Below are 24,981 nucleotides of genomic sequence, written 5' to 3' on the forward strand. Positions count from 1 at the left end.
GAGACTATATCGTATTAACTTCTTTTTCTGCAGCCCCCTGCAGTCTGTCTGAAACAAGCCGTTTGAGACAAACTGAACAACCTCCAAACGCCTGAAGAGTCTCCTGAGCACAGCGGTCGAGTAACTCAGACTGAGTGAATGGATGACTGTCCCTGTACTTGTTAGGTGTGCTGTGATTGGAGCAGATGACCTGCTGGGGGTGTGGTTGAGTACGGTGACTGTGTAGTTGTGACATCACAAACTTGGAGAATTCCAGACGGTTCGTTTAAAGGCACAGTGTCTGAATACGGCCTGTGTGCATTTCTCTGTGGTCTGAGCGTTTTCATGCTTTCACAGTATTTATATATCAGCTAGAGCTGCTTTATAATCAAACATGACATGGAAATCTCACTTTCTACAATATGCAACCTTTTAAGATCCAGAATCTATAAATCTAAGTCTCCTGTCCATCCTCACTGTGTGTGCGCTGCAGGCTTCAAGTTTCCACATCACACTTTTGCAAGTTCTATATTGAACCAGGACTGGCTTTCAAACTATTTGTGATGTCACAAATCATGGTTGTAGGCCTTGAAAAAAGGCTTCAATGAGCACATAGAAACTGTACTTCTGTGAGCTTCACTGTGCAGTTTGACAAATATTCAACTGTGGGAACAAGAAGAGAAACTGATTTTTGAGTGAAGGGGAACTTTAACATTTCCTGCTGTTGTAGCTTCTCATTAACAGCTTTACAGCTGAGTTCCAGCAGGATGTCTTATTGTGAAGAAGCTACAGGAAATGTAACGTGTTTTCTGCTGCTGCCAAGAGACCCCACCTGTTCTGCCCACCTGTCTGACACCTCCCAGTGTGAATGTTCTTTTACATTTAACTTGTTGTGTCTTTTCCTGAGTTCACTGTCAACTATATGAATGTATTCTCTTGTTGTTACATTTTGAATCCGTTTGTTTTTTGGTTTCATTTCTTCCTCGTTATTGTGTTGAGCTTGAAGCTTCATTCTTAATACAATGTTGTTTTAGGAGCTTTCAGCCACATCTCATGGTCGGCCTCAGCAGAGAGCGTTCCTTAGTTGTCATGGAGATGGTCAAGTTGTTATCACATGACTTAAGTTTGGTATCAGATATTTATATGTTGAATCGGAATAGTGTGTTTAGAGTAAAAATTCTGATATTATAAATCAATACTTTAATGATCAACAGTGTTGTTAAATATTAAAACATAAATTAGCACAATTAAACCAAAACTAGCGGCCTGTTTAAGTTAATAAGAAATCAAAAGAAATGATAAAATGACTTGGACATACAAGTGAAGTGAGTTGAATTTATAGCCTGTAGTTGTCATTTCTACCACACGGAGGCGACACACCTCAGAATTTAACTTTCTATTAAAATATTTTTATTTAAATAATTACTGAACAGAATAAAATCACCTTCATATGAAACTGAAAAGACATCTCCAGTATAATTTAAATTGTTCATTGAAATGATTAAGTATTTATTAATAAGAAAATAATGTTATTAGTCAGTTTCACAGTGTAATTAATAGGTATGAATAAATAAGAGATACCTGTTTAATGAGTTTCACACATTAATCCGTAATGTTTATTATGAGCCTAATCGGAACTCAGTTGAGGTTTATTAACCTGATCAATGTTTATTATCGATTATTAATTAGATCTATTGCTTCCATTTTGCCGAGGCAGCTCTTTAATCTGACAGGGTGCGTTTAGTCAGAGTTGGCAGGATTTCCGGGGCGGAGCTTTCAACTCGTGAGCTGGAGCAAAGTAACACAGCAAACTTTTTGGATCCGTTTGTAGTACAACTCAAATACTACAACTTCCCCACAATACTTAAGAGAGAAGTACTGCGGCCTCTAAGTTAATGCAGCAGGTAGGTTTTAAATCTGTTTTTTTAAATATGTGTATTTGTATACACGTTACACATGGTTGTACTGCATATGCCTTCTGTTAAACTGCAAATCTAAATTACACGGTTACCTAAAGTTATACTACATGTGTTATAAGCCTGTTCCAAAGAATCCAAAGTCCAGCGGTTTACAGACGGAGACGGTCTTTCAAGAACCCAGACTCCATTCAAACATCAGTCAATTTACAGCGCCTGTATATTTGCGGAAATGCATGTTATGGAAGTTGTGAAAGGATTTTCTAAATGACTGTGACTGTTCACATCGGCATTCACCAACGCACCGAACTGCACCCAACTCCATTAAATTATAAATATTTACTTCGCCATATCGCTGCGATCAGAAAGAGGAGCTAGCGTTAGAAATCACCCATCTGTTCCTAAAAGTTGTTTTTTTAAAAGATGAAGATCTGCTTGTGATTCATTTGTTACCGAATGTAGTAAAAAAAAAAACCTCGACATTCATAAAAAGTCTGTAGTTGAATGAAGGTCAATGATGTGTGGATATGTAAGGCAGCAACAAAAAGGACGAAGTGTTAAAGGAGTCTGGCGAGAAATAAAAGTGATGAATCAGCATGACTGTAGTTACATATTAACTGACCTGGTAAAGTTTATAATACTGCAGTTTCATTAAATACTATATAATTGTACTCTATTATACATATATATAGTATAACATGTACCGCATTACTGCATGTTCTAGTGTGCAGTGCCAGACATAGCAGTATGATATGCAGTAATGCTCTGTACATGTAGTATTATGTAGTATTACGATGAGCAGACTATATTGTGTTATTATGAAGTGCCATAACATGCAATACTATAACATGCAACAGTACTAACTGTTGTAGTTTTATTCTATTTAAAATCGATTTGACGTCCTATTGTTTCCATGGAAACAGAGTGAATGAGGTGACTCCTGCTCAGTGATTGGTCCAGACAGACAGGTGACTATGTCATCAGTGAAGGTGCAGTGTGTGGTGAAGGCGAGCTCCCTGATTGGTGAAGGGCCGGTGTGGGAGGAATCAGAGCAGACACTGCTGTTTGTAGACATCGCTGGGCGGAAAATCCACCGCTGGAGTCCAACGACCAATCAGATCCATTCTGTGGAGACAGGTCAACCAATCAGCACACAGAAAACATACAGTTTTTTAGTTTATTAATGAAAAATAAGTTAATGAATCACACCTGTCTGTCCTCAGGTGACATGGTGGGCTTCGTGGTTCCTCGCAGGTCAGGTGGTTATGTTGCAGGTGTGGGTCGCAGCATTGTGGCTGTTGATTGGTCAACTCTGGCCATGACATCATTGTTGGAGGTCGATGAGGACAAACCCAACAACCGACTGAATGACGGGAAGGTTGATCCGATGGGACGCCTGCTGGCAGGTCGGTCTGATTACCTGTCTAATTGAAGTTGTGTTGCCATACATCCGACCAGCATCAAGTGCCAAGGCCACGCCCCCTTTTGAGGGAAGTAATCGCGAAACAGGAAAATGCAGAAAAGCTGTTGTGTAGCAGGTTGCAAAACTAAAAACAACCGTATTAATAATCACATTTGAGGCACATAAGATTAAACAGCTAAATGATGCTGGTGTCAGTTCCTGCTGATGGTAGCTAGCTTAAGTGGGAGGCTGCTGCTGTAAATCTCAAACAGTTGGCTGTTAACTGGTTAGTTACTTACAGACAACACTTAGCCAAACGATGCCTGGTGATTCAATCAAATATGTATAAATGTCCGATAAGCAATGTCTGGCCACTGTGTCTGGTCATTAATTTACTTGGACGCGGGAAGACTGAAGGGGAATGATGGCGGACCGATCAACCTTCATTTATTAAAGCCGGAGTTTTGGTCCAATTTATCCCCGATTCACCCCTCCTGACAATCAAAGGAGAAATCTGGTCTGGGACCTTGGTCGGTACCGACATTTGGCCCAGATTATCTAATTATGTGAGGGGTTTACAGATCCAGTCTTAAAACTTCCGAACTTCTCGAAGACTCATCATGGCCGCCCTGATCATTTCAAACATGTTTGATATTTGGGAGTTAAAATCTGGATGATTAATGGATATACGATGGAGTTTGGTGACGTGTGTGGTGACAATGTATGACGGTGTACAGTGTCGGTGTTGTATGTTGATGGTGTTTGGTGATGGTGTACAGTGACGGTGTTTGGTGTCTCAGGTACGATGGGGAAGGAAGTGCGACCTGCGGAGATTCAAAGACAACAAGGATCTCTGTTCTCTGTGACCTCTGACCTCACTGTGACCAAACACCTGGACCAGGTAACATCACCTGTTTGTCTACCTCTCAGGTGGATATATCTAATGGGTTGGACTGGTCTCTGACCCGTCTCTCTCTCTGTACCTGTCTCACCCTCAGGTGGATATATCTAATGGGTTGGACTGGTCTTTGGATCAGAAGATGTTTTTCTACATCGACAGTTTGTCTCAGACTGTTGACGCCTTCGATTACGACTCACACACAGGACACCTTGGTAACAGTTTACTTATACTGCAGTAAATTTGTGTATTTATACTTCAGTACATACACATGGATTAAACGAACAGTTCACTTGAAGAAGCCTGGATGTTGAGCTGTTGTCAAATCAAAATCAGTGACACAGCTTCATATTTATCTGTGTGTTTCTATATGTGTGTGTGTGTTGCCTAGGTAACCGCCGTGTGGTGTACCGTATGGAGGATGGGGAGGGGTTTCCAGATGGGATGACAGTTGATGCTGAAGGTCGTCTCTGGGTGGCCTGTTATAATGGAGGACGCGTCATCAACATCGACCCTGCTACTGGTTAGTCATACTGGTTATACTGTTATAATGGAGGATGAGTCATGACAGGAATAAACTTTTCTTTGTGTCCATCAGAAAAGTCTTTTGTCTTTTGTCTGAGGGATTCAGTGTTGCTGTTCTACTATTCACTTACTGTAATCTTACACTAATTACTAATAGTAATAACTAGTTATAATCAATAATGGTCTTTTTACCCCTTAAACTGAATCTGTTTTGGTTTGGACAACACAAGACGTTTGATGACGATTTTATAAACCAAATGATTCATTGATTAATGGTGAAAATAATCTATGGATTAATTGATAATGAGTATAATCTAATAATTTGAAATATTCAGATGTTTCTGTTTTTCTTAATTTATTTTCTTTTTACTGGGTAGATGATGATGAAGGCAACCTGTTGTTGTGTTCTGATCAGTTCTGGTCTGTAGTGGTTCTATTGGTTCTACTGGTCAGGGTTCTACTAGTTATAGTTGACAGGTTTTGTATGTGTGTGTTCCAGAGTGATGATGATGATGAGTCCACCTGTTGTATTCTCTCAGGTGTTCGGCTGCAGACGGTCTCTTTGCCGGTGATGAAGACCACCTCATGTTGTTTTGGAGGTCCGGACTACTCTGACCTATATGTGACCTCAGCCAGTCTGGGCCTCGACCAATCAGAGAGGAGACAGCAGCCGCTGGCTGGAGACACCTTCAGGGTAACCTGTATCACCTGTATCACTGACTCACCTGTGTTCAGTGTCATGGACCTGCTGATGCTGACAGTCCGTGTTTGTGTTTGTGTGTGTGTGTGTGTGTGTGTGTGTGTGTGTGTGTGTGTGCGCATGGGTGGGTGGGCAGGTGACAGGACTCGGGGTCAAAGGTCGTCCTTCAAACTCATTCTCTGGATGATCGTCAGGAGACTCAAACAGCCAATCACAGCTCAGATCACCTGCAGGAAGTGATCAAAAGTTTGTTTGATTAATCCTCACTGTTAGCAATCAATAATTATTGAGCTATATCTATAATATTATTAGTTAATAGGTTATTGAGGTGTAGCTTATGAAATATTTAATTATATGTTAATGTTGGATTTCATGAAATGTTTGTAGACTGACAGCCAATCAAAACAAGGAAAGTGACACAGATATTCAACGACCAAATGGAGTCAATTCATTATTGCATATTTTTCTATGTAACTTTGTACAATGTGAAAATAAAATAAAACTTGAAAGACATTGGACCACTTGAGGATTATGGGTAATTAATTTAGTTCAACAGTCAATGTAACTTGCTAACCCCATGTTAAATGAAAAGTACCCTGATAGACCTTTTCACAGCTGACATTTTGACTGTGTGGAATTAAAAACTGATGGTTCCATTCCATTTAGGTGAGACAGTTTCAGGGTTCTGGTATTGTTCATGCTGCCTCATTCTTTTATTTGACATTAAGAAGAAATATGATCTCATGCAGCATTACCAAACAGACAGAGCAGTCTGGGAGGTTTGTGGGAGAAGTGAGCTTCCGAACTTAAAACACAGGATTAATTTTCCCCCCGTGGAGAGAACAAACTGGCTAGTTGTTCCACAGTCATTTTCAGGACTTGTTATGTAAAAAGAAACACTGAGTTGTAACTTAACACTCCCGAGATGTAACTAAATGTTCACATCATGTTAATCAAACCCTTCAGTGACCCTCGTGTCCCGTGTGTAAGTATCTGCAGTTTTCTTTTAGGTCCAAAAGCTCCTGATCAGTGCTAGTTAATGAAAAATACGAACCAGTTACCTCATTAAAAAGTAATCAATTACTTTACTGATCACTTCCACCAGAAAGTAATGTGTTACTTTGATAAGTAATTTTTCAGTGAAATGCTGCTGTTGATAATGTGCCTTCAGCTTTCACTTCCGTTCTGTTGCTGCAGTGTTGTATAATATAAACTGATCAACCTGACTGTGACAGACAGTTTTCATCCGGCCGCCTGGACACAACAAACCGTGCTATCAGTTTGTTAAGTTGTCCCTGGGTCAATTTTTTGAATTTAAATTTAAAAAATGTGTTAGAGTAACAGAGGTACCGTAATGCGTTATTCCCAACATGTTCACTGTGCTGTATGTTCCTGGTGGAGACATCTCTGTAGCTGTATGACCCAGTGGTATCTCCTTTCGCTCCACTCCAAGTGCAGCATCAAATGTCTCAATGATGTTACATCTTTCTAATCGTATTAAACTGAGAGACAGCCGCATCATATAGACAGGGTGCGTTTTATTTACACCAAGTGCAGAATCACCACCAACAACCAACAAACACGAAACAGAGTACGAGCAATGCTACACAGCTTTCTAGAAAATGTATGTACACGTAGAAAACTTTGTGCTGTTTCACTTTTTTTTGTCTTGTTTGGACTTGAAATGATGGTTTAAGGTCTGAAAGGAAGAGGGGGGTAGAGAGGGTGGGGACGGGGGGGGCAGGAGGGTGAGGAAGTATTGATGCAGACATATCAGTGACTGTCTTCAGTCTGAGGCTGGACTCTCCACGGGCAAACAGGGACCCCAGAAACAGTGTAGGACAACACTACACGTCCGTCCCGATCTTTTTCTAGGTCCGTCTAGCTCTGTCCACATTTCTCCAAGTCCCTCAAAGTTTGTCCCTGTTGTTCAAGGTGTGTCCAGGCTTTCTCAGATTTGACCATGTATTTCCAGGTCCGTCCATGTTTTTACAAGTGTGTCCATGTCTCTTCAGGTCTGCCCAGGTGTGTCCCGAACAGAGCCTCACCAGCACACTGTCCTCATGTTCACTCCTTCATGTTACAGACTGAAAACATCAGTTTAATCTTCTCTGGAACATGTAAGTAAATGTGATACTTACACTATGTTACTGGATTAAACATGTCTGACACTGAAGTGGTGTGGCTCTGGTGCTAGCTAACAGGCTAACAGCAGGACTTCAGAGAAAATGCATTGAAAGGATGGGTAGGGTCCAGGAAGGTGACTGGGTAGAGCCTGAGTCACAGATAACCAGAGTTTGGCAAAGATTTTGTCTCTAAAGGCCAATTTGACATTTTTTTTGTGAATGCTAATGCTAATGCTTCTAATTCTTTCTAACACTGTTTCCTGTTCGTAATGTAACTTCATGGAAGAGTAATCCGAACCCTTTCGAAAGGTGCCAGACTCTGTGTATCCCCGGCTCTGGTAAGGCTAGTAAATACAGTAGAACACAATGAAGTGAAAGGAGTAGAACCCTGTACAAGATCCAGTAAAAGACACAGATTGAAGGAACCCAGAAGAACCACAGACCTGCTGATCCAGAACCAGGACTTTGGGTCTGGTTTTTAATGTAGGCTGGCACTTTGAAACCTGAAACCTGAAACCTGAAACCTGGAAGTGTTGTATTTCAGAATGTTTAAAGACCCTTAAAAAAGTTTCAAGGGAACTGATCCAGAACTTTCTATGAATGTTTTAGTCTTCACGTTTTGACTCAGTTGTGATTCTTAACTCTTGTTGAAGTACTTACGAAGTGCTTGCTTGTCCATGTCGAACACGTGATATTAACAGTACCCACTCTGCAGCGCCACCAGTGATAGAAAACTCCAGACATTTAACCGGCCTACAGTTTGTTGATCTTGTGGTATTTTTAAAGAATCAGGCACTTACATCACAACCGTCATCATCTTTTCTAACATTGTACAGATTCTTCTTTACATCCGTCCTCAACCTCCAGACATTTTTTATTTGGGTCAAGGAAAAGGAACTTTTTTTACTATTTAAATCATTTGAAGATGAGATTGTCTTGGAGCTTTCAATAGTATCACATGATCTTCCTTAGGAGATAACATTTCCCAGTTGTGGAGTTGTCGATGTTCAAACTTCAATGTTTTTGATTCAAGAACGAGGATGTTTGTTTTTATAGAGGGTGCTACTCCACCAGCTCTCCACAAAGGTCAAAGATCAAAGATCAGAGGTCAGGTGATGTCTGGGTACCTGGTCTGTGCATAAACTGACCAATAAAATAACTTACAAAACATGATGTCATTGATTCACATCGACTGATCAGAAATGTTCAAAGTGCTAATTGGTCCCAGCGATTAGAAGTGGGCATGGCCAGCTGAAGAAGACGTGTCATCATCCTCAAATATGCTGACATATAAGATCTTTCTCTCTGATGTAATCTCCCTCTCTCTCTCTCTTTCTGTCTGATGTAATGTCTGTCTCTCTCTCTCTCTCTCTCTCTCTCTCTTTCTCAGTAGTGCTCCTCAGAGTGGGCGGGGTCACAGAAGAAGCGAGAGCTGCGTTTGGCCGATCGGGCCGTGAAGGGGACAGTCTTCAGAGCTGCAGGTGAGAAAAACCAAAACAGTCAATCAGCCATGAGACAGGAAGCATTTGGCCTGATGTGTGTTTGTTCACCTATGACAATGTGTTTATAAGTGATGTGTGTTTACCTGTGATGATGTCCTCGATGGCCCCGTCCTTCCCTTCGTAAACATGGCGACTGTCTTTTCCTTGTCGTCTTCTGAGCTCAGTGATCAGCTCCTGCTGCTGCCGCTTCCCCCTGTGGGACGGAGACTGGAGGGGAGGAGGGGGAGAGTGTTAAGTATGACCTTTAAAATTACTTTCATTTTACTGACGTCACTTGAGCCGTCACGTCATAACTTAGTGTTAGCTGTGATGTCATGAGTCGAATCGTCCACTTTGAATTTTACGAACTCACAAAAACGTCCGCTGAGAATTCAGTCAGATAACATTTAGATGCTTCTCTCCACCTTGGGATTTAAAATAACAATAACAAGTCTACCATGAACCTTGAACCCTGAGTCTCACCTTGGTCTCCTCCTCGTCCTGCTGCTCCTCCTGCTCCAGTTTCTCCAGTAACATCTGCTCTTGACGCCTCCTCTGCTCATTCTCCTCCTCCGCCAGCTGAACACACACATATTCAGAAACACACACACATTAAATAACCTCTTCTTGTATTCAGCTTTGTGTTGTTTTAGCCCCACCTCAACATCGCTGTGGGAGGAGCTTCAGATTTATAGACCACGGAGCCTGATATGTGTCATGTTTACTTACCCTGTATGCTTTAATGAAACGAACAAAGACGGGGAAGAAGACGGACGGTGGCATTGTCTTGGAGCTCTCCCCAAAAAATTTCACCACATCTTCAAACGCATCCTAGAGTCAAACAAAGCGTATCACCTTATTTTTACAGCGTAGTTAAAAAAGTTAGTTAGGACTACGAAGTTAGTTAGACTACAAAGTTAGTTAGGACTACAAAGTTAGTTAGACTACAAAGTTAGTCAGGACTACAAAGTTAGTAAGGACTACAAAGTTAGTTCGGACTACAAAGTTAGTTAGGACTACAAAGTTAGTTAGACTACAAACTAGAAACAGCTTATATATGTGTGTGTTGTCTCACCTGGGTGTGTGTGTGCTGTCTCACCTGTGTGCGTGCTGTCTCACCTGGGTGTGTGTGTGTTGTCTCACCTGAGCGATGCGTGCGTCCTCCTGCAGTTTGCTGAGTCGTGATTCGTGCCTGCTGATGAAGTCTTTGAGCATGGCGTTGTGTTGAACACTAAACTCTCTCCAGGTGAGCTCCATGCCGCGCTGCAGCTCCTTCACATCACACAGCACGTTCTCCAGACTCACTACACACAGGTGAGGACGCACAAGTGAGTGACACAGAGTCTGATGTGTTTGCAGTGTTGTGATTGGTCGACAGACTCACCTGCGGCAGCCTTGTCGACGTAGTGAAGCTCGTTGTAAAACAGAGACACTGCAGGATATTTCTCTCTCACCACATTGGAGATGTAATGAAGTAGTGTCTGTTTCCTGTCTGTCGACTTTGTGTCCAGCAGCTGAACACAAACACACACTCCTCGTATCATTATGACATCCTCAAATATCTTCCAGATGACCAATCAGGATCATTCATTCTGCCACCTTCTAGGCTGATGGACAGACTTCAGTCTGTCAGTTAAAGGAACTTTTATTGGGGTGGGAACAAATCACATTTAACCCTTTAAATGAAATGTGCTGCTGTGAGGGAGTTCAGTGTACTTCATCAGAACCCCCTCACCTCCCTGCTGTGTCCGACCATTTCTGTAACTTCATAAAACTGTGTGATTGGTCAGCTATGTGGAGGTGATAAAGTAGGCTGGGTTTGAACTTCTCTGTCAGCTCTCAGTCGGGAAACTGACGATTATTTTCAGTATCGATTAATATGTCATTGTTTGGTCTATAAAACATCAAAGAATGCTCATCAGTCTCCCGTCATCACAGCATCAGCTGACGCACACTGACCCAAAGAGATTCTTTCATTCATTCACAATCATTAGAAAAGCAGCAGCTGTAAAACAGTGAATACATTAAATAAACTACTAATTATTTATCAAAATTTGAATTTGATCTTTCATTGAAGCGAATGAGCTGCCATCTTTCTGTGTGTGTGTGTGTGTGTGTGTGTGTGTGTGTGTGTGTGCGCTACCAGGTCTAAACTCTGCAGTTTGAATCCGTACACAGCTCCTCTCTTACTGCTGTTCATGTAGTTCCCCAGAGCCAAGATGATCTACAACAACAACAACAACAACAGGTATTGTTTCACTCTGACTCATAGTCCCATTGTATACATTTTTATATATACAGAAGATTATATACTCATACTGTGCATTTTGAAATACAGATGATTATATACACATACTGTGTATTTATATAAACACATATATAAACACAGACTGACCTCAAGGATCTTCTTGAGCTTCTGAGACGATTTTATAGAAACTGAAGCAGCGATTATGGCGTGTAGTTGCTGAGAGGAAACACAACACAGTGAGACTGGTAGCGACAGACAGGTAGGCACTTATACAGACAGACAGGTAGATATGACCGGTCTGTCTTACCGGAGTTAACATCTGGACGTTGTCGGTAAAGTTTCCCATGAAGGTCATGATCGACATGCGCTGATTGAGTCTTTCTATGCGACTGAACTGCATCATGAACCGGTCTTCGTCACTCAGAGCCTCCAAAGGTTTTCTGTCCCTCTCGTATTGCCGTAGAAGCTTCACCTCAGCCTCTGTCGGCAGGAAACGCATCAGACACTCCACAAAGTCGACCCGAACAGTCCGCAGGTCAAACCTGCAGAAACACAAACCAGACTGTTCAGTTACAGGGAATCATATAAACCTGAAACTGAACTTTAATTACAGGTCTTGTACTATTACTGATACTGCTGTATGGACTCCCCTGGTAGCCAATCAGCAGCCTGAAGACACCTGTCTGATTGACTCACATGATGGACTAATAAACGACACAATAGAATCAGCCTCCGTATGATTCCAGGTGCCGACATTGGACCAAAGCTGGTCTGAGTGCTGCTGACTGGAGCTGATTATTGGCCAAACTGCTTCCAGTCTGAACCCCTGAAACCTCCTAACCTTTCTAGTAGAGTTACTGGTGGAGGTTATAATGCTTGTGTTATTGTTACTGGTGGTACTGGTGGACTTTGACCTACGTGTGGATGGCCCGACAGATGACCTCTGACCCCTGTCCAGCCTTCCTCAGAGTGATGGCCAGGTTTTTCGCTCTGTTGGCTTCCAGCAGAGAAACTTTGGACGGAGCTTTCTGAGGAAGTTTCTGTCTGGATAGGGTCAAGTCCACTGCTGGACCCTGAGCCTTTGTCTTGAACAGCTCTTCAAACCCCTCCACATCCAGGTCCTGAAAGAGAGACAGGTACAAAGAGAGAGAGACAGGTAGTTAAATAGCTCCTCAATCTAAACAGCCTCCAGCAATAAGACAGGGAAGCCTATATGTTGCCTGGCAGGTGAAACCCTGGAGAAAAAAGTAATCTGTGAGCTTGTTGTCGTGAGTTAACAAGTGAAGCCACACTAACATTTCAGCAGCTCCTCTCTGCTCTCATCTGGATTCTTTTTGACCCAGTTTAGTGCCAAAGTATGTTTTAACTTCTGTTATAAACATATCTGAATATCTGAATCCTGAATACTGGCAAATAATTGTTCGTTTCAAATCAAACATTTAAAGTGTGTCTTTGTTTTACCTGCAGGATGGACTCGTCGTCGATGTCGTTGAAGACGGTCCCGTTGATCTGACTTGGCTTTAGGGCGACCCAGTTTAACACTGGCATCCTGAACTTGGTCTGGATTGGCTTCTTTATCTTCACCGCTGCACAGCAGTAAGAGAGACAGGTGAGCAGGGAGACAGGTAATCCACTCCATGTCAGATTTACTTTGAGAATAGTTTAAAGTCTACAGGTGTGTTGAGAGTGTTCAGGGAATTTTCGCTTTAGTCTTTTAGATTTTGTATCTTAAGTTTGACAGCCAGACTGTTTGCGCAGTTTGTTCATTCCTCCACGTCTAAGGCCTCACTGGCATCTTTAAAATATTTTATTTATGATTTTTTTAGTAAGATATTTTATCATTAGAGGAGTTTTATATTGAATTTTACTCCTAACCCTAGACTATGACTGATCTCAGAACTGTTATTTTCTTTCAATTTCTCTTCTTTTTTTCCACATTTATGAAGTATTAATCATGAATGTTTTGGTTAAGTTGAAAAATGACACGACTGTGTTCACTTGTGTCTTTCATTTGACTTAATATAAAATCAATTCTAAATCATGTATGACCACAACTTAAGTCTCCTGCTCACATCTCTGTATTGACTTGCAGCTTGAAATGCAGCTATGATGTCTCTAAAGTGTGCTTCACTTTCAGTCTGAACACACATTAAAGAGGTTGATCAATGAGATCAAACATGTGACTTTAATAAGAGAGAAATCAGCCAATAGCTGGCTGTGCTGGAGGCTGATGGGCGGGGCTCAGCATCAAGGAGAGGTTTCCAGGTGATAGAGGGTGAAGGGATAGAGGATGCTGAAGGATGAAATAGATAAAGATGATGATGGAGGAAGCAGAAAAATGTCTGATGGAGAAATGTAAAGATGTTTAAATGTGAAACTGTATGTAAACGTACAGAATAACTTGAGAGGACCCTCTGTCAGCAAAACGAGAGAAAAAACAACACATTAGCATCATTGCATAGTATATCACATTTACCACGACAGCTGAGAATTCTGGGTTATGATTGGCTGGAAGGTGTGGATTAACGTTTAGTAGCCCAACAGTATAACCAGACATCTGTGACTCAGGTGTTTGTTTTAAATGAATGTATTACAAAGACAGCAACAGGAGCTAGAGTTATTTGTGTAACCACCACTGACAACAACCATAACAACCAGCATCTCAGTGAAAACCAGGCCAGTTTAATAATGTGTTTTATGTTTGTATGAACCTGGACGTCCCTGACCCTGACCTGGACATCCCTGACCTGAACCTGGATGTCCCTAACCCTAACCCTGACCTGGAGGTCCCTGACACTGACCTGGACGTTCCTAACTCTTACCAGCAGCTCATTGAGAACCAGACCAGTTTGATAATGTGTTTCATGTTTGTATGAACCTGGACGTAGCTAACCCTGAATAAGTTCCATATTTTCTGTGCAGTCTGTGAATGCATCATTTAATTCCTCTCATTCTTCCAGTCTCACCTGCGAGTCCTGAGTTGAAGATGACTGTAGGTGACCCCCCAGACCCTGGGAGAGGGGGGGCCACAGGGGGAGGAGGGGGGGGCATGGGGAGGGAGGATGTGAGCTCGCTGGTCCGACAGGGGGGAGGAGGAGGAGGGGGAGGAGGAGGCGGAGCAGGGGGAGGAGGTGCAGGGTACGACCCATTGGACACTTTAAAGACAGAAGAAGAAAACAGTCATTGTTTAAGTGTTTGTTTAGTGTCGTACTGAATGTTTATCCTTCAGTGATCTTGGAGTACTTGTAGTATTTAGTAGCAGTAGTAGCATCACTACACACGGAGTAATTGCAGTATCGCTTAGTTTTATTTATTGCAGTGGAATTTCCAGCTTCAGTTTATGATTAAATATCTAAATCAGCGCTCTGATTGGTGGAGCTGAAACTCACCTGTGCCTGGCATGGGTGGTGGAGGAGGGGGAGGAGGTGGGGCTGGCATCCCTGGAGCTCCGCCTATCCCTGGTCCCATGCTGTGATAGGCTACAGTCTCGGGACTGTAGAAATCAATCAGGTTATCAATCAACGCCAATCACTCACTCATTGGTTACTGTTATAACCCGCTGTTAGTTTTCTTCATGATCTCTGAGAGTTTTTTTGTGACCAAAGTTGGGAAAGGAAAATGTTTTTTTTCTTATTTTGCACTGATTTGTGGTGAATTTGATTATTTAATTAACTAATTGATGGTCATATTATAATAAATTTGTAACTAACCCACAGTGAGAGAAGCATCATCTTTAAAGCTACTTTAATCTTTTTTGGTGGCAGCAGAAATCAACATAAAGTAGTAATCCTAACCCTAACCCAATCTAGGTAATTGGTCAGCCCCTTAAAAAACAACCCAAAACAAAATGATTCACATGATGTTGATGTGACACCTAAGGGTTGGTCATGTTTAGGCACAATAACTGCTTGGTTAAAAATAAATTGATAGATTTTTGTTTTTGTTTTTTGGCTACTTGGGGGCAGCAGAACAAAACACATCTGACACATTATAGCAACAAGTTGTTGTTAGTGAAAATATTATGCCAAGTACCCTCACTGCGAGCTGAAGTGGGTAATGTAGTTAGGTAGTAGGTTAGCTGTTTGGGTGGTGACTGTGCTAAACACGTACCCCCTCCCCATTGTGAATGACATGTTGTAGTCCTCCCTGATTTCCAACTTGCAGTGAGGGGCTTCTCCTTGTGTCACCTGATGAATGGAAGTCCTTTATTCTCTCTGTTCGCTCTGTTTTTGGCCTCTTTAGCTGCTAAATGCTCCGCCATGTTCACCAGCTAGTCTCTAAATGGGTCTGTCTGCTGTTTGTTGTTGAGCAGGTCGGCTGTAGTGGCATCTCTCACCTGGGGGACAGGTTGGGACAGGGTGGAGGTGAGGGGGAGGCTGAGTCAGCCACACCCCCGTCCCCCTCTCCTCTCTGGGGTTGAGGAGCTCCGGGTCCTCCGGCCTGCTGGGCCTCCTGAGCCTGACGCTCAAGACGACTTTGACGCCGGATTGTTTGGTCCTTCTCCCGAACCATCCGCCGCAAAGTGTGCACCTGAGAGTTAGTGCTCGCATACACATCCTGCACAGGTAACAGGTGTGTTAAGAGACAGTACAGGTGACAGGTGGACCGTTAGGGTTAGGTGGTGTAAGAGCTAACAAACAACAGATGTAGAGTTAAAGGAACAGTACAACATGTCAGGAAATCTTTGCTCATTCGGGTTTACAGAAACGTAGACCCATCTTCAAAAACCATCAGACTGTTTCTTTAACTCTCATTAGCATAGCATCATACACAACATTTTCTGTCTCCATGGTGACTAAATGTTTGTGTGGTTTCCAACAGCACTGACCCGGACATGGTCCAGTTCCTTGTTCGTTTGCATCAGCTGTTTCTCGAGTTCGACGATCTTCAGCATCGCTTCATTCTCCACGTCCAGCAGACGCTCCGACATCTGAGGACAGAGAGCGAGAGAGACAGGTTAGTACAACTCTGTCTCTCTCTACCTGTCTGTCTTACTGTGGCCAGGCTCCACTCCAGCTCTTCGACTTGCTCCAGGGCAGCAGTTTTGGTTCTCCTTTCTCTGTGTGTAACTATCTCTCTCCACCTGTCTCTCTCTGCCCCTGTATGTCTCTGCACCTGTCTGTCTTACCGTGCCCAGGCTCTCCTCCAGCTCCTCGACTCGTTCAAGAGCAGCAGTTTTGGTCTCAGCGTCCTCCAGCAGCGTCCCGACATCGAACACGTTGTCGAGGTACGCCTGAATCTGAACCTGAAGCCTGTCGCTCTCTGTGTGCTTCAGCCTCTGAGGTGAGACAGGTATAGAGGCAGGTTAACAGCTTATAAGACAGAGCCTTCATGTGATCGGCTGAAAGCGGATCATGTGACTGTGTTACCTCCAGGTGTTCATCCAGGTTGAGTTTAGTGAAGTCGTACTGCAGATGGACTCTGAAGTTCATGTCCTCCACCGAGTGAACCACGATGTTAATGAACTGCATACAGGCCACCTGACCATGGCAACAACAGACACATGTTCAGTGAACAACCACTTATTAACCCTAATTAAACTTTAATCACAGGTGAGTTATATTCAGGTAACCCTAAAGTACCTTAAAAGTAAATTAAATATTCGGTTTAAAATAATGTTTTGTAGCATAATAAAGTGAAGATCATGTTTAATCCTGAATTAATCAACTAATGGAAGTTAAAACTTAAAGTGAATGAAAGTTCAATGAGCTGTCCAAAAGCCTAAATATTAATTCAAGTCATTCACATAAATTACAAGAATATTCACACGTGTACAAATGAAGACTTTGAGTTGATTGTGGTTTTAACTGAGTGAAATGTTTCATTAAAGTAGATGATGTGATTTCATTAATTACAGTAAAGTAAAGTTCAGATAAAATTAGTCCTTCGTACCAAAAAGTCGATGTTGTCGTCTTCGTTCTTAAAATGTTCCATCAACTTCTCAAAACGCATTGACTCTGAACACACCTGCAACAAATCAATCAATTCACTTGTGAAGGAACTGATCAACTAACGAATACCTGTATCAGACAGTATAGCAGTCTGTAGTGTGTATGTACATGTACACATGCAGTATACAAGTACACGTGAGTGTACTCTGCTCGAGAGCTCAGGCACCAACAAAGAAGTCACACAGTCAGGTGACCTCATCAAGAGAAGAGTGATGATTTCATTGATGATCATTATTAGATCATTATTAAATCATTAGATCAGTATTAGATCATTATTAGGGCAGTACTAAATGATCAGATCAGTATTAGATAATTATTAAATCGTCAGATCAGTATTAGATCATCTTTAGAACAGTATTAGATCATCATTAGATCTGTATTAGATCAGTATGAAATCATAAGATCAGTATGAAATCATCAGATCAGATTAGACCATCATAAGATCATCATTAGTTCAGTATTAGATCAATATTAAAGTGTCTGATTGAATGGGTTTTAGTTGCACCTCTGGTCCTGTTCACAACTGGTCTTAACATCCGTCCTGGGTGATCTGATCATAAGTGGACTCTAATACCAGGTGTGAACACACTCGAGATACATTGAGATCTGATATTTCAATGTGTGTGTGTGTGTGTTGTGTTTATGTGTGTTGTGTAGTGTGTGTTTGTGTTGTGTAGAGATGTTGTTTACAGTTTTGAAGTGGTCGAAAGCTGACAGGATGATCTCATGTCCTCCTCTGACCAAACACACCGCTGCCAACAACTCCAACACCAGAGCCTTTGTCCTGATGAAGAGGGGGGCGGGGGCAGAGAGAGAGACAGGTAGAAAGACAGGCAGACAAACAGTTAATAAAGGTTGAATATTCAATAGTGACATTTCACAAAAAGCTCAGTAGATTTATTTTCATCATCCTTAGATATCCGCTACTACTTGAATATTCACTCCGCTGTCTGTAGTTGTATCTTGTACTTTCTCTGCAGCTGTAGTTTGTAGTTCTTCAGTTGTAGTGTGTACATTTAGTACTTTGTGTCTGTAGTCAGTAGTACCTGTGTGTTGTACCCACCTGGGGTTCCTGTTGTTGAGGCTGAGGGCGATTTCATTGACAGCGTGAGGATGAGACATCACCATATTGAATCCGTACTGAGGAAGAGGAGGACACAGATGATCAGTCACATGTATAGTGCTTAACAAATTTGTTAGACCACCTGTCATAAAAACGAGAAAACACAAATATTTTAGAAATCTGTGAAAAACTTGTTTCAAACTAAAAATTGTATTGTTATTTATTAGGCAAATAACAAACTGGAACAACTTAATAGTCCTTATTCACATATATTAACCAAAAATCTTAATATTTTGTATGACCTCCTTTGGCCCTGATAACAGCTTGCATTCTTGCTGGCATTGTTTTTATGTACAGTCTATTTTGTTATTGAGCTCCAAATAGTTTCTAGCTGTTCCCAGAGACTTGCTTTGGATGAAACTTTTGTGCAATCTATTTTTGAATTTGATCTGTTCAATAGGATTCAAGTCTGGACTTTGACTTGGCCAGTCCATCAGTTTCAGTACTCCAGATTCCTTTTTCTTGGTCAAGTAGTCTCTGCACAGCTTTGCAGTATTCTTGGGGCCATTGTCTTCTTGGTATATGAACCCACGACCAATCAGGTTCAATCCAGAAGGGATTCCATGATGCACCAAGATGTTGTGGTAGACCTTCTTGTTCATGATAGCGTCGAGTTTAACTAATTTGCCCATGCCGTTTCCACAAATGGAACCTCATACCATAATGGAATCTCCACCGTGTTTCACTGTGGGTGCAATGCATCGAGCATCAAAACATTCTCTGGCTTTTCTGCGGACATAAACACGGCGATGCTGACCGAAGAGTTCAAACTTGGACTTGTCCGTCCAGAATACATTCGTCCAGTCATCTACAGTCCAGTGTTTGTGCTCCCTGGCAAATTTTAGGCGTTTTTGGATGTTTGCAGGCCTCAATAATGGCTTCTTAGCAGCTATTCTTCCCTTTAAGCCTTGTTTCTTCAGTCGTCTGTTTATGGTCATTCTGGAGACTTTCTCAGATTCTGATGTAGAAGCATTAATCTCTTTATGTCAGAACTCATCTCCTGTGTTTCTCTGATCTCTAACATGACATCTGAAATACTCTGAATTTCGCAGTTTTTGCTCAGAACTGAAATATTATAAAACAATATATCAAATGATTTGTACTAGGAAATAATAAACACAGAATTAAACAGTTACAGTTGCGAGGAAGACCTTCTCTACATTATACTTTCATTTTAATAGATTTAAATAAACGAAATGTTAAAGTGTTACCTGGTAGTTCATGATGGCCCTCAGACACATGACACAAACATGAACGTCGTCTTTCTTACAGACGAGTCGTGAATTCTTCAGAGTTCGACGACTCGGCAGAGTGTTGGATCGAGTCACCAGAGTCGAACTACAAACACAGAAACATCATTAGAGGACCAGAGTCGACTTTATCTGGTGAGTTCATCTGTTTTATATTTTGTTTTATATTTGTTACCTGATGGAGTGACGAGCTGCTCGGGGTACAGAGGAGGAGGGGGAGGGTAGGCTGCAGTCGCCATGGAGATCCTCTATGGACCGACTCCAGGGAGAGTCTATGGATGAGACGTCACCTCCAGACTCTGACTGCTCACCATCAAACCTGAACACACAAACTTTTTAAAATGTTTTTAAAGTTTTAGAGTGTCACCAACATCCAGGATCACTATGAACTGTTGTTGTTATTAACATATACAGAATCTAAACTCAGCACCTTAAATGTGACATCCTGTTTGTACTTTACAAAAACATCTGAAAGCATGTGGACACGTTTCTGCATCGTCTTTGCTGCCTGTCACCTGTTTATACCTGCTTTTGTTTGAGTATCAGCTGATCAAGTAAAACCGGAAGTCTCAGATCCAGTCAATTTGTGACTGTCTTCAAATAACATATGAATATTAGAGTCTGTGTATATATATTTATACATATACATTGACACATTGATATGATATTCATCAAACACTTGTTCAGACTTACGTGACGGCGTACTGAGCGAAGGACAAATACTCGACCAGAACATCCAGACCACGATTCTCCTCATTCAGAAACTCTCTGACCCACCTACAGAGAGAGACACAGGTCAGAGAGAAAGAGAGAGACACGTTAGAGAGAGAGATGGGTCAGAAAGAGAGAGAGAGGTAGGACAGACAGGTAGTCAGTGAGATCATTTAGTTCAGGGTTAATTAATAGGCTTGAGTCAAAGATGACTGCAGCTCTGCCTCACTACAATGAGAGCATTAATATGAGTGGATTCATATTCTTCATGACAGTCAGTTTTCTGTCAGACAGAATAAATCAATATGAATATCCGATATTAACTCGTTTACTAAAACAGCTTGAGATGACAGATACCTGATGTTCAACAGTTCACATTTAATTCTCCTGTTTTGTTGGAGTAAAGCAGCAGCTGCGTTCATTTATATGAGGTTTTTGTTTATGACCCTTCTCCTGTTTACTGTTGATTGAGTTAATTTAAGTGGTCTGGGGGCAGACCCCGTTTTTATGGGGTTTTGGGTGGGTAACTGCTGTAATGGAAGCACAGAGAGGAGTGTAGGACTGTAACTCTGCCTCCTGGTCTCAACTCTGGGTTGTCATGGTTATAAAGACCTCCATTGTTCCTGAACCTGAACCAGGAGACCAGGAGGCTCTAAACACAACCAGAACAACAGTTTTATGAGGATTTAGTAATTATAAACAGATATTAGAAAAGAAATGAAATATGTTGTCAGTGAGTGTTTTACTGTGACCTACTGTGAATTAACAACATTTACTCAAAATGTCACTTATGGTAGTAGTAATAATAATAATAATAATAATAGTCATCATCATCAAACAAATAATCACGCAGCATCTTGTTCCTCACAAAACATATCTGCTGTTGCAAATTGGTAGAATATAAATGTAATTTCCAGGAGAAATTTGCTGAGGGACAGATGATCAGACAGACAGGTATTCAGAGAGACAGGTGGTCAGACAGACAGGTACCCAATGTGGTTTGTGCGAAGAGAAATCTCGAGCTCTCTGAGCATCTGAGTCGATTCCTGAACTCGTCTTCTGAATTTCTGCAGGCAGACAGGTAGAGAGAGATACATACAGGTTAATAACAGAGAGACAGACAGAGAGAGACAGAGACAGTGGGATAGAGAGACAGACAAGTTAAGAGAGAAAGTGAACTTTAAAGTCTCAGAAAAACGAACATTTTGTGAACAAATTCGTCTTCAGACTTCAAACAACTGAACTTCCTGTGACATTATTATTAAAGCGTGACATCGTCGCTGTTATTAACCATCTACAGACTCCATTTCCCATCTTACCTTGCGTGTGACGGCCGGGTCGAGGAAGCCTCTCAGTTTCTGGATGTAGGTGTGTGGTGGGTTCTTCACCTGAAACCTCTCCTGCATCAAACAGAGGCACAATATAATTGGATGACATAACATGTTCCGCCCACCAACAACACCTCCAAAAAAAAAAAAAAAAAATCACAAATCAGGTTCATCCAACAAACGCAGGTGGTTTAAGTAGTTTTAGTCCTGATACTATAACAATATTTATATTGTCAAAAAACAACAGATGTAATAAATCTTCGAATAAAATGAAGTAAACTCTGGTTTAAATCACGAAGTATCTGATCAAAGATGTTAAGTAAATATGACAGTTTTCATCCTCACTGTTAGAAAAGAGGAAAAATTACGTTTTCCTTGTTGACTTGTTTTCTCAAACTTCACAACATGACATCAAATGAACATGTCACCCACAAAGTCAACATTATAAAAATAAATAATACATAATAAATAATAGAAATGATTATTATTATTTTACCAAATTGTACCGATTGATTCATTTTGAATAAATCTTCTGTGCTTCAGTGAACCACAGTTACTGATTGTGATTGTAAATAAAGGTTATAATTGATCCTATTTAGTTTTAAAGGAAGAGTTTTTTACGATTTGTTTTTCCAAATATGTGATAGTTTGAGTTCAGAGAAAACAGTTTAGAAAGACCAAAGAGAGTCTGCGATCGCCGTTACTCGAACATCTGCCTGAATGTTACTCTGATTACATTTCTGTGCTTTATAATGTAACTTTGAAAACTAGTCAAACTATTGAAAACTGAAGTCACCCACATCAGAATGTTACATTGACAAAGCCTCCTAAGATGCTGACCTGAGGTCTGTCCAGTAAACTATTAATGCTGATGATAATCGGACACACAGCAGCCATGCGGTGCGCCACGTTTTCATGAAAGAATGATTTTATTGGTCAGCCTACAGTACTATATATAATACTACATGTAATACTATCTACAGCATCACTACACTACAAACTGTGCAATAATATTATACTTCCAACATCTACAACAATACTACAAAACTACCTCCAACCACTGGAGCTCTGTTTGGTTTAAGGTTGGGTCCACCATCCTGAATTGGACTTTATACAGGGCCGGACTAACCTGCAATCCACATCTTATTTCTGCTCTGGAGTACCGCCTCGTCCCTGGTTTCCTGTATGTCAGTTTATTTGATTATTGGATTAAACACAAATGTGTGGAAGGATATTCCGCATGTCAACACTAGGCTTGGTAGAAATAGAAGACACCACAGGGCACTTGTGCTTTAGTGGAGCATTTATAAGTAATCAAAGTAAGTCTCATACAGATAACCTGTGGTCTTCGTGATTCCCTCAGGGTCTGGGGCCCCAAGGAAGTTTCCCAGTAACCCTAACCCTAACCCCTAACCCTAGCACAGTTGGTCATCTTGACTTTATAGAAGTAACAGTAAAGTATATCTGAAGTGTAAATGAAATAGAAGTGAGTATAACTGTCTGTGTAGGAACAGATTCAAACTCATTAACTTTATTAACACCACCCACCTGGTCACAGATCAGCTCCCACTTCTTCTCATTGTCATAGGAACGCAGCAGACGCACCTTGTCAGGAGGCAGGTTCATCGAATTCTGACACACACAAACAGGTCAAATAAATACATTTTCAAACCAGTCATTTGACCAATAAATCAAGCTTCTGAAGAAACTACAAAGTGTACAAAGTTCATCTTTAAATCAAAACAGGTGCAGGTGAGGTGACATGACGTCTCCTCCACCAGTCATATACTGAGCTTTATGTCAAGGAAACATATATTTAGATTTCATATTAGGGTTATAAAAGGTTTTAAGAAACAGATGAAGAGGTTAGTTTTTGAAGAACAGCCTACAACATAAATAAACAAAATACTTAAAATACAAAAAACTTTCTTTCAATTATAGATGAGCACACTAATAGATTATTATTCTTTTTATGTTTTAATGTCAATTATTAATGTGATAATGGAAATGCTTTACTTCCTGTATGTAGTGTGGTTTACATTATTTCTATAAATGAGTGTTTGAAGCATACAAACAAATTGTTTTCTGAATGAGTTTTTAAGACTTTACATTTGTTCTGAGGACATCATCTGTGATTGACAACTGATGTAATCGTGATGCTGCAGGTGATGGTTAGGGTTACCCCTTGTTCTGGTGTGAAAGCTGTCAATCAAAGTCTGGGGTAGACCAAACAACCCTACAGAGACTGATCGAAAAGGACTGGTCTGGTTCCAAGTGAACTCTGGTGGTTCATTTGTGGTGTGAAAGCAAACGGACCAACCGGTAGATGTGTGATTTTAAAAGCTAAACTACTAATAAATCAGGAAATGATGTCATTATCATATCAGGTGATATAGTTATGTAAATCATTTGGTAACCACGGTAATACACATATATTGTATAGAAGGACTACAGACTGTGAAACATCTGGATTGTCTTTAAATTCACTTTGTTAAGATCTCTGTCTGTGTGTCTGTCTGTCTGTCTGTCTGATCTCTGCCTGATTATCTGTCTGTCTGCCTGATTGTCTGTCTGTCTGTCTGTCTGTCTGTGTGTCTGCCTGATTGTCTGTCTGTCTGTCTGTCTGTCTGTCTGTCTGTCATGTCATGCTAACAGGCTGATGATTATAAATGTTGCACTCTGTCTAATGTTAGCATGCTGTGGATAAGATGCCCTGTAGTCCATCATGTCTTCAGCTTGTATTTTTACTGTGTCATCTTCATATTTTCAACATATCTGTCCGAGTGTGTGTGTACCCAGGGTGTATATTGTACATTTAATGTGTGTGTGTGTGTGTGTGTGTGTGTGTTGTGTATTTACCAGAGCGATGGAGAACCTCTCCTCCAGCTCAGCCGGGTCGGGCATTGGGAGTCGAACTGGTGCGGCTCTGGACCGGATCACCGCCAGCTGGCTCTCCATGCTCTCTGCGTTCCCCATCACACACACACACACACACACACACACCGAACAATCACACTGAACACACACAGTGAACACACCCACCTACGACAACACACACACACACACACACACACACACACACACACAGACACACACAGTCACTCAGCAGACACACAGCAGCAGGAACATGTGGTCGGCCATCACACACTGAACACAGACAGGCGGTGAAGCTGGTGAAGGCCTGTCTCTCTGTGCCCTCCTGTCTGTCTCTCGTCAGACGGTGAAAATCGTCTCCCTCCACCTCCCGTCTCTCTCTCTCTGTCTGTCTGTGTGTCTCTTTGTCTCTCGTCCTCACCGCCGCTGATGATGCTGCTGCTGCTGCTGCTGATGCTGATCCAGATGA

The 24,981-nt window shown here is 41.4% G+C and overlaps 2 protein-coding genes across 2 annotated transcripts; one reads left to right on the forward strand and one right to left on the reverse strand.

Annotated features, from left to right (window-relative positions):
- The first annotated feature begins 1,749 nt into the window (after positions 1 to 1,749).
- Positions 1,750 to 5,938, forward strand: rgn (regucalcin). Its single transcript, XM_070930669.1, has 8 exons — positions 1,750 to 1,883; positions 2,819 to 3,032; positions 3,119 to 3,301; positions 4,098 to 4,198; positions 4,296 to 4,410; positions 4,587 to 4,718; positions 5,260 to 5,414; positions 5,557 to 5,938. The coding sequence occupies exons 2-8, from the start codon at positions 2,870 to 2,872 to the stop codon at positions 5,605 to 5,607; spliced, it is 900 nt and encodes a 299-aa protein (XP_070786770.1). The 5' UTR covers positions 1,750 to 1,883; positions 2,819 to 2,869; the 3' UTR covers positions 5,608 to 5,938.
- A 2,994-nt stretch (positions 5,939 to 8,932) lies between these two features.
- fmnl2b (formin-like 2b) lies at positions 8,933 to 24,614 on the reverse strand. Its single transcript, XM_070930317.1, has 27 exons — positions 24,498 to 24,614; positions 23,187 to 23,270; positions 21,630 to 21,710; positions 21,301 to 21,377; positions 20,293 to 20,376; positions 19,775 to 19,918; positions 19,561 to 19,687; positions 18,290 to 18,366; positions 17,917 to 18,010; positions 17,168 to 17,242; positions 16,645 to 16,755; positions 16,404 to 16,553; positions 16,104 to 16,205; positions 15,612 to 15,832; positions 14,665 to 14,768; positions 14,242 to 14,430; positions 12,737 to 12,861; positions 12,194 to 12,396; positions 11,583 to 11,817; positions 11,423 to 11,491; positions 11,171 to 11,251; positions 10,412 to 10,541; positions 10,171 to 10,331; positions 9,757 to 9,858; positions 9,511 to 9,606; positions 9,132 to 9,255; positions 8,933 to 9,021 (listed from the first exon to the last, which is right to left on the reverse strand). The coding sequence occupies exons 1-27, from the start codon at positions 24,612 to 24,614 to the stop codon at positions 8,933 to 8,935; spliced, it is 3,252 nt and encodes a 1,083-aa protein (XP_070786418.1).
- Between the last annotated feature and the right edge of the window lie 367 nt (positions 24,615 to 24,981).

The sequence above is a fragment of the Enoplosus armatus genome, chromosome 24 (assembly GCF_043641665.1).
Source record: "Enoplosus armatus isolate fEnoArm2 chromosome 24, fEnoArm2.hap1, whole genome shotgun sequence".
In the NCBI taxonomy this organism is placed as follows: Eukaryota; Metazoa; Chordata; class Actinopteri; order Centrarchiformes; family Enoplosidae; genus Enoplosus; species Enoplosus armatus.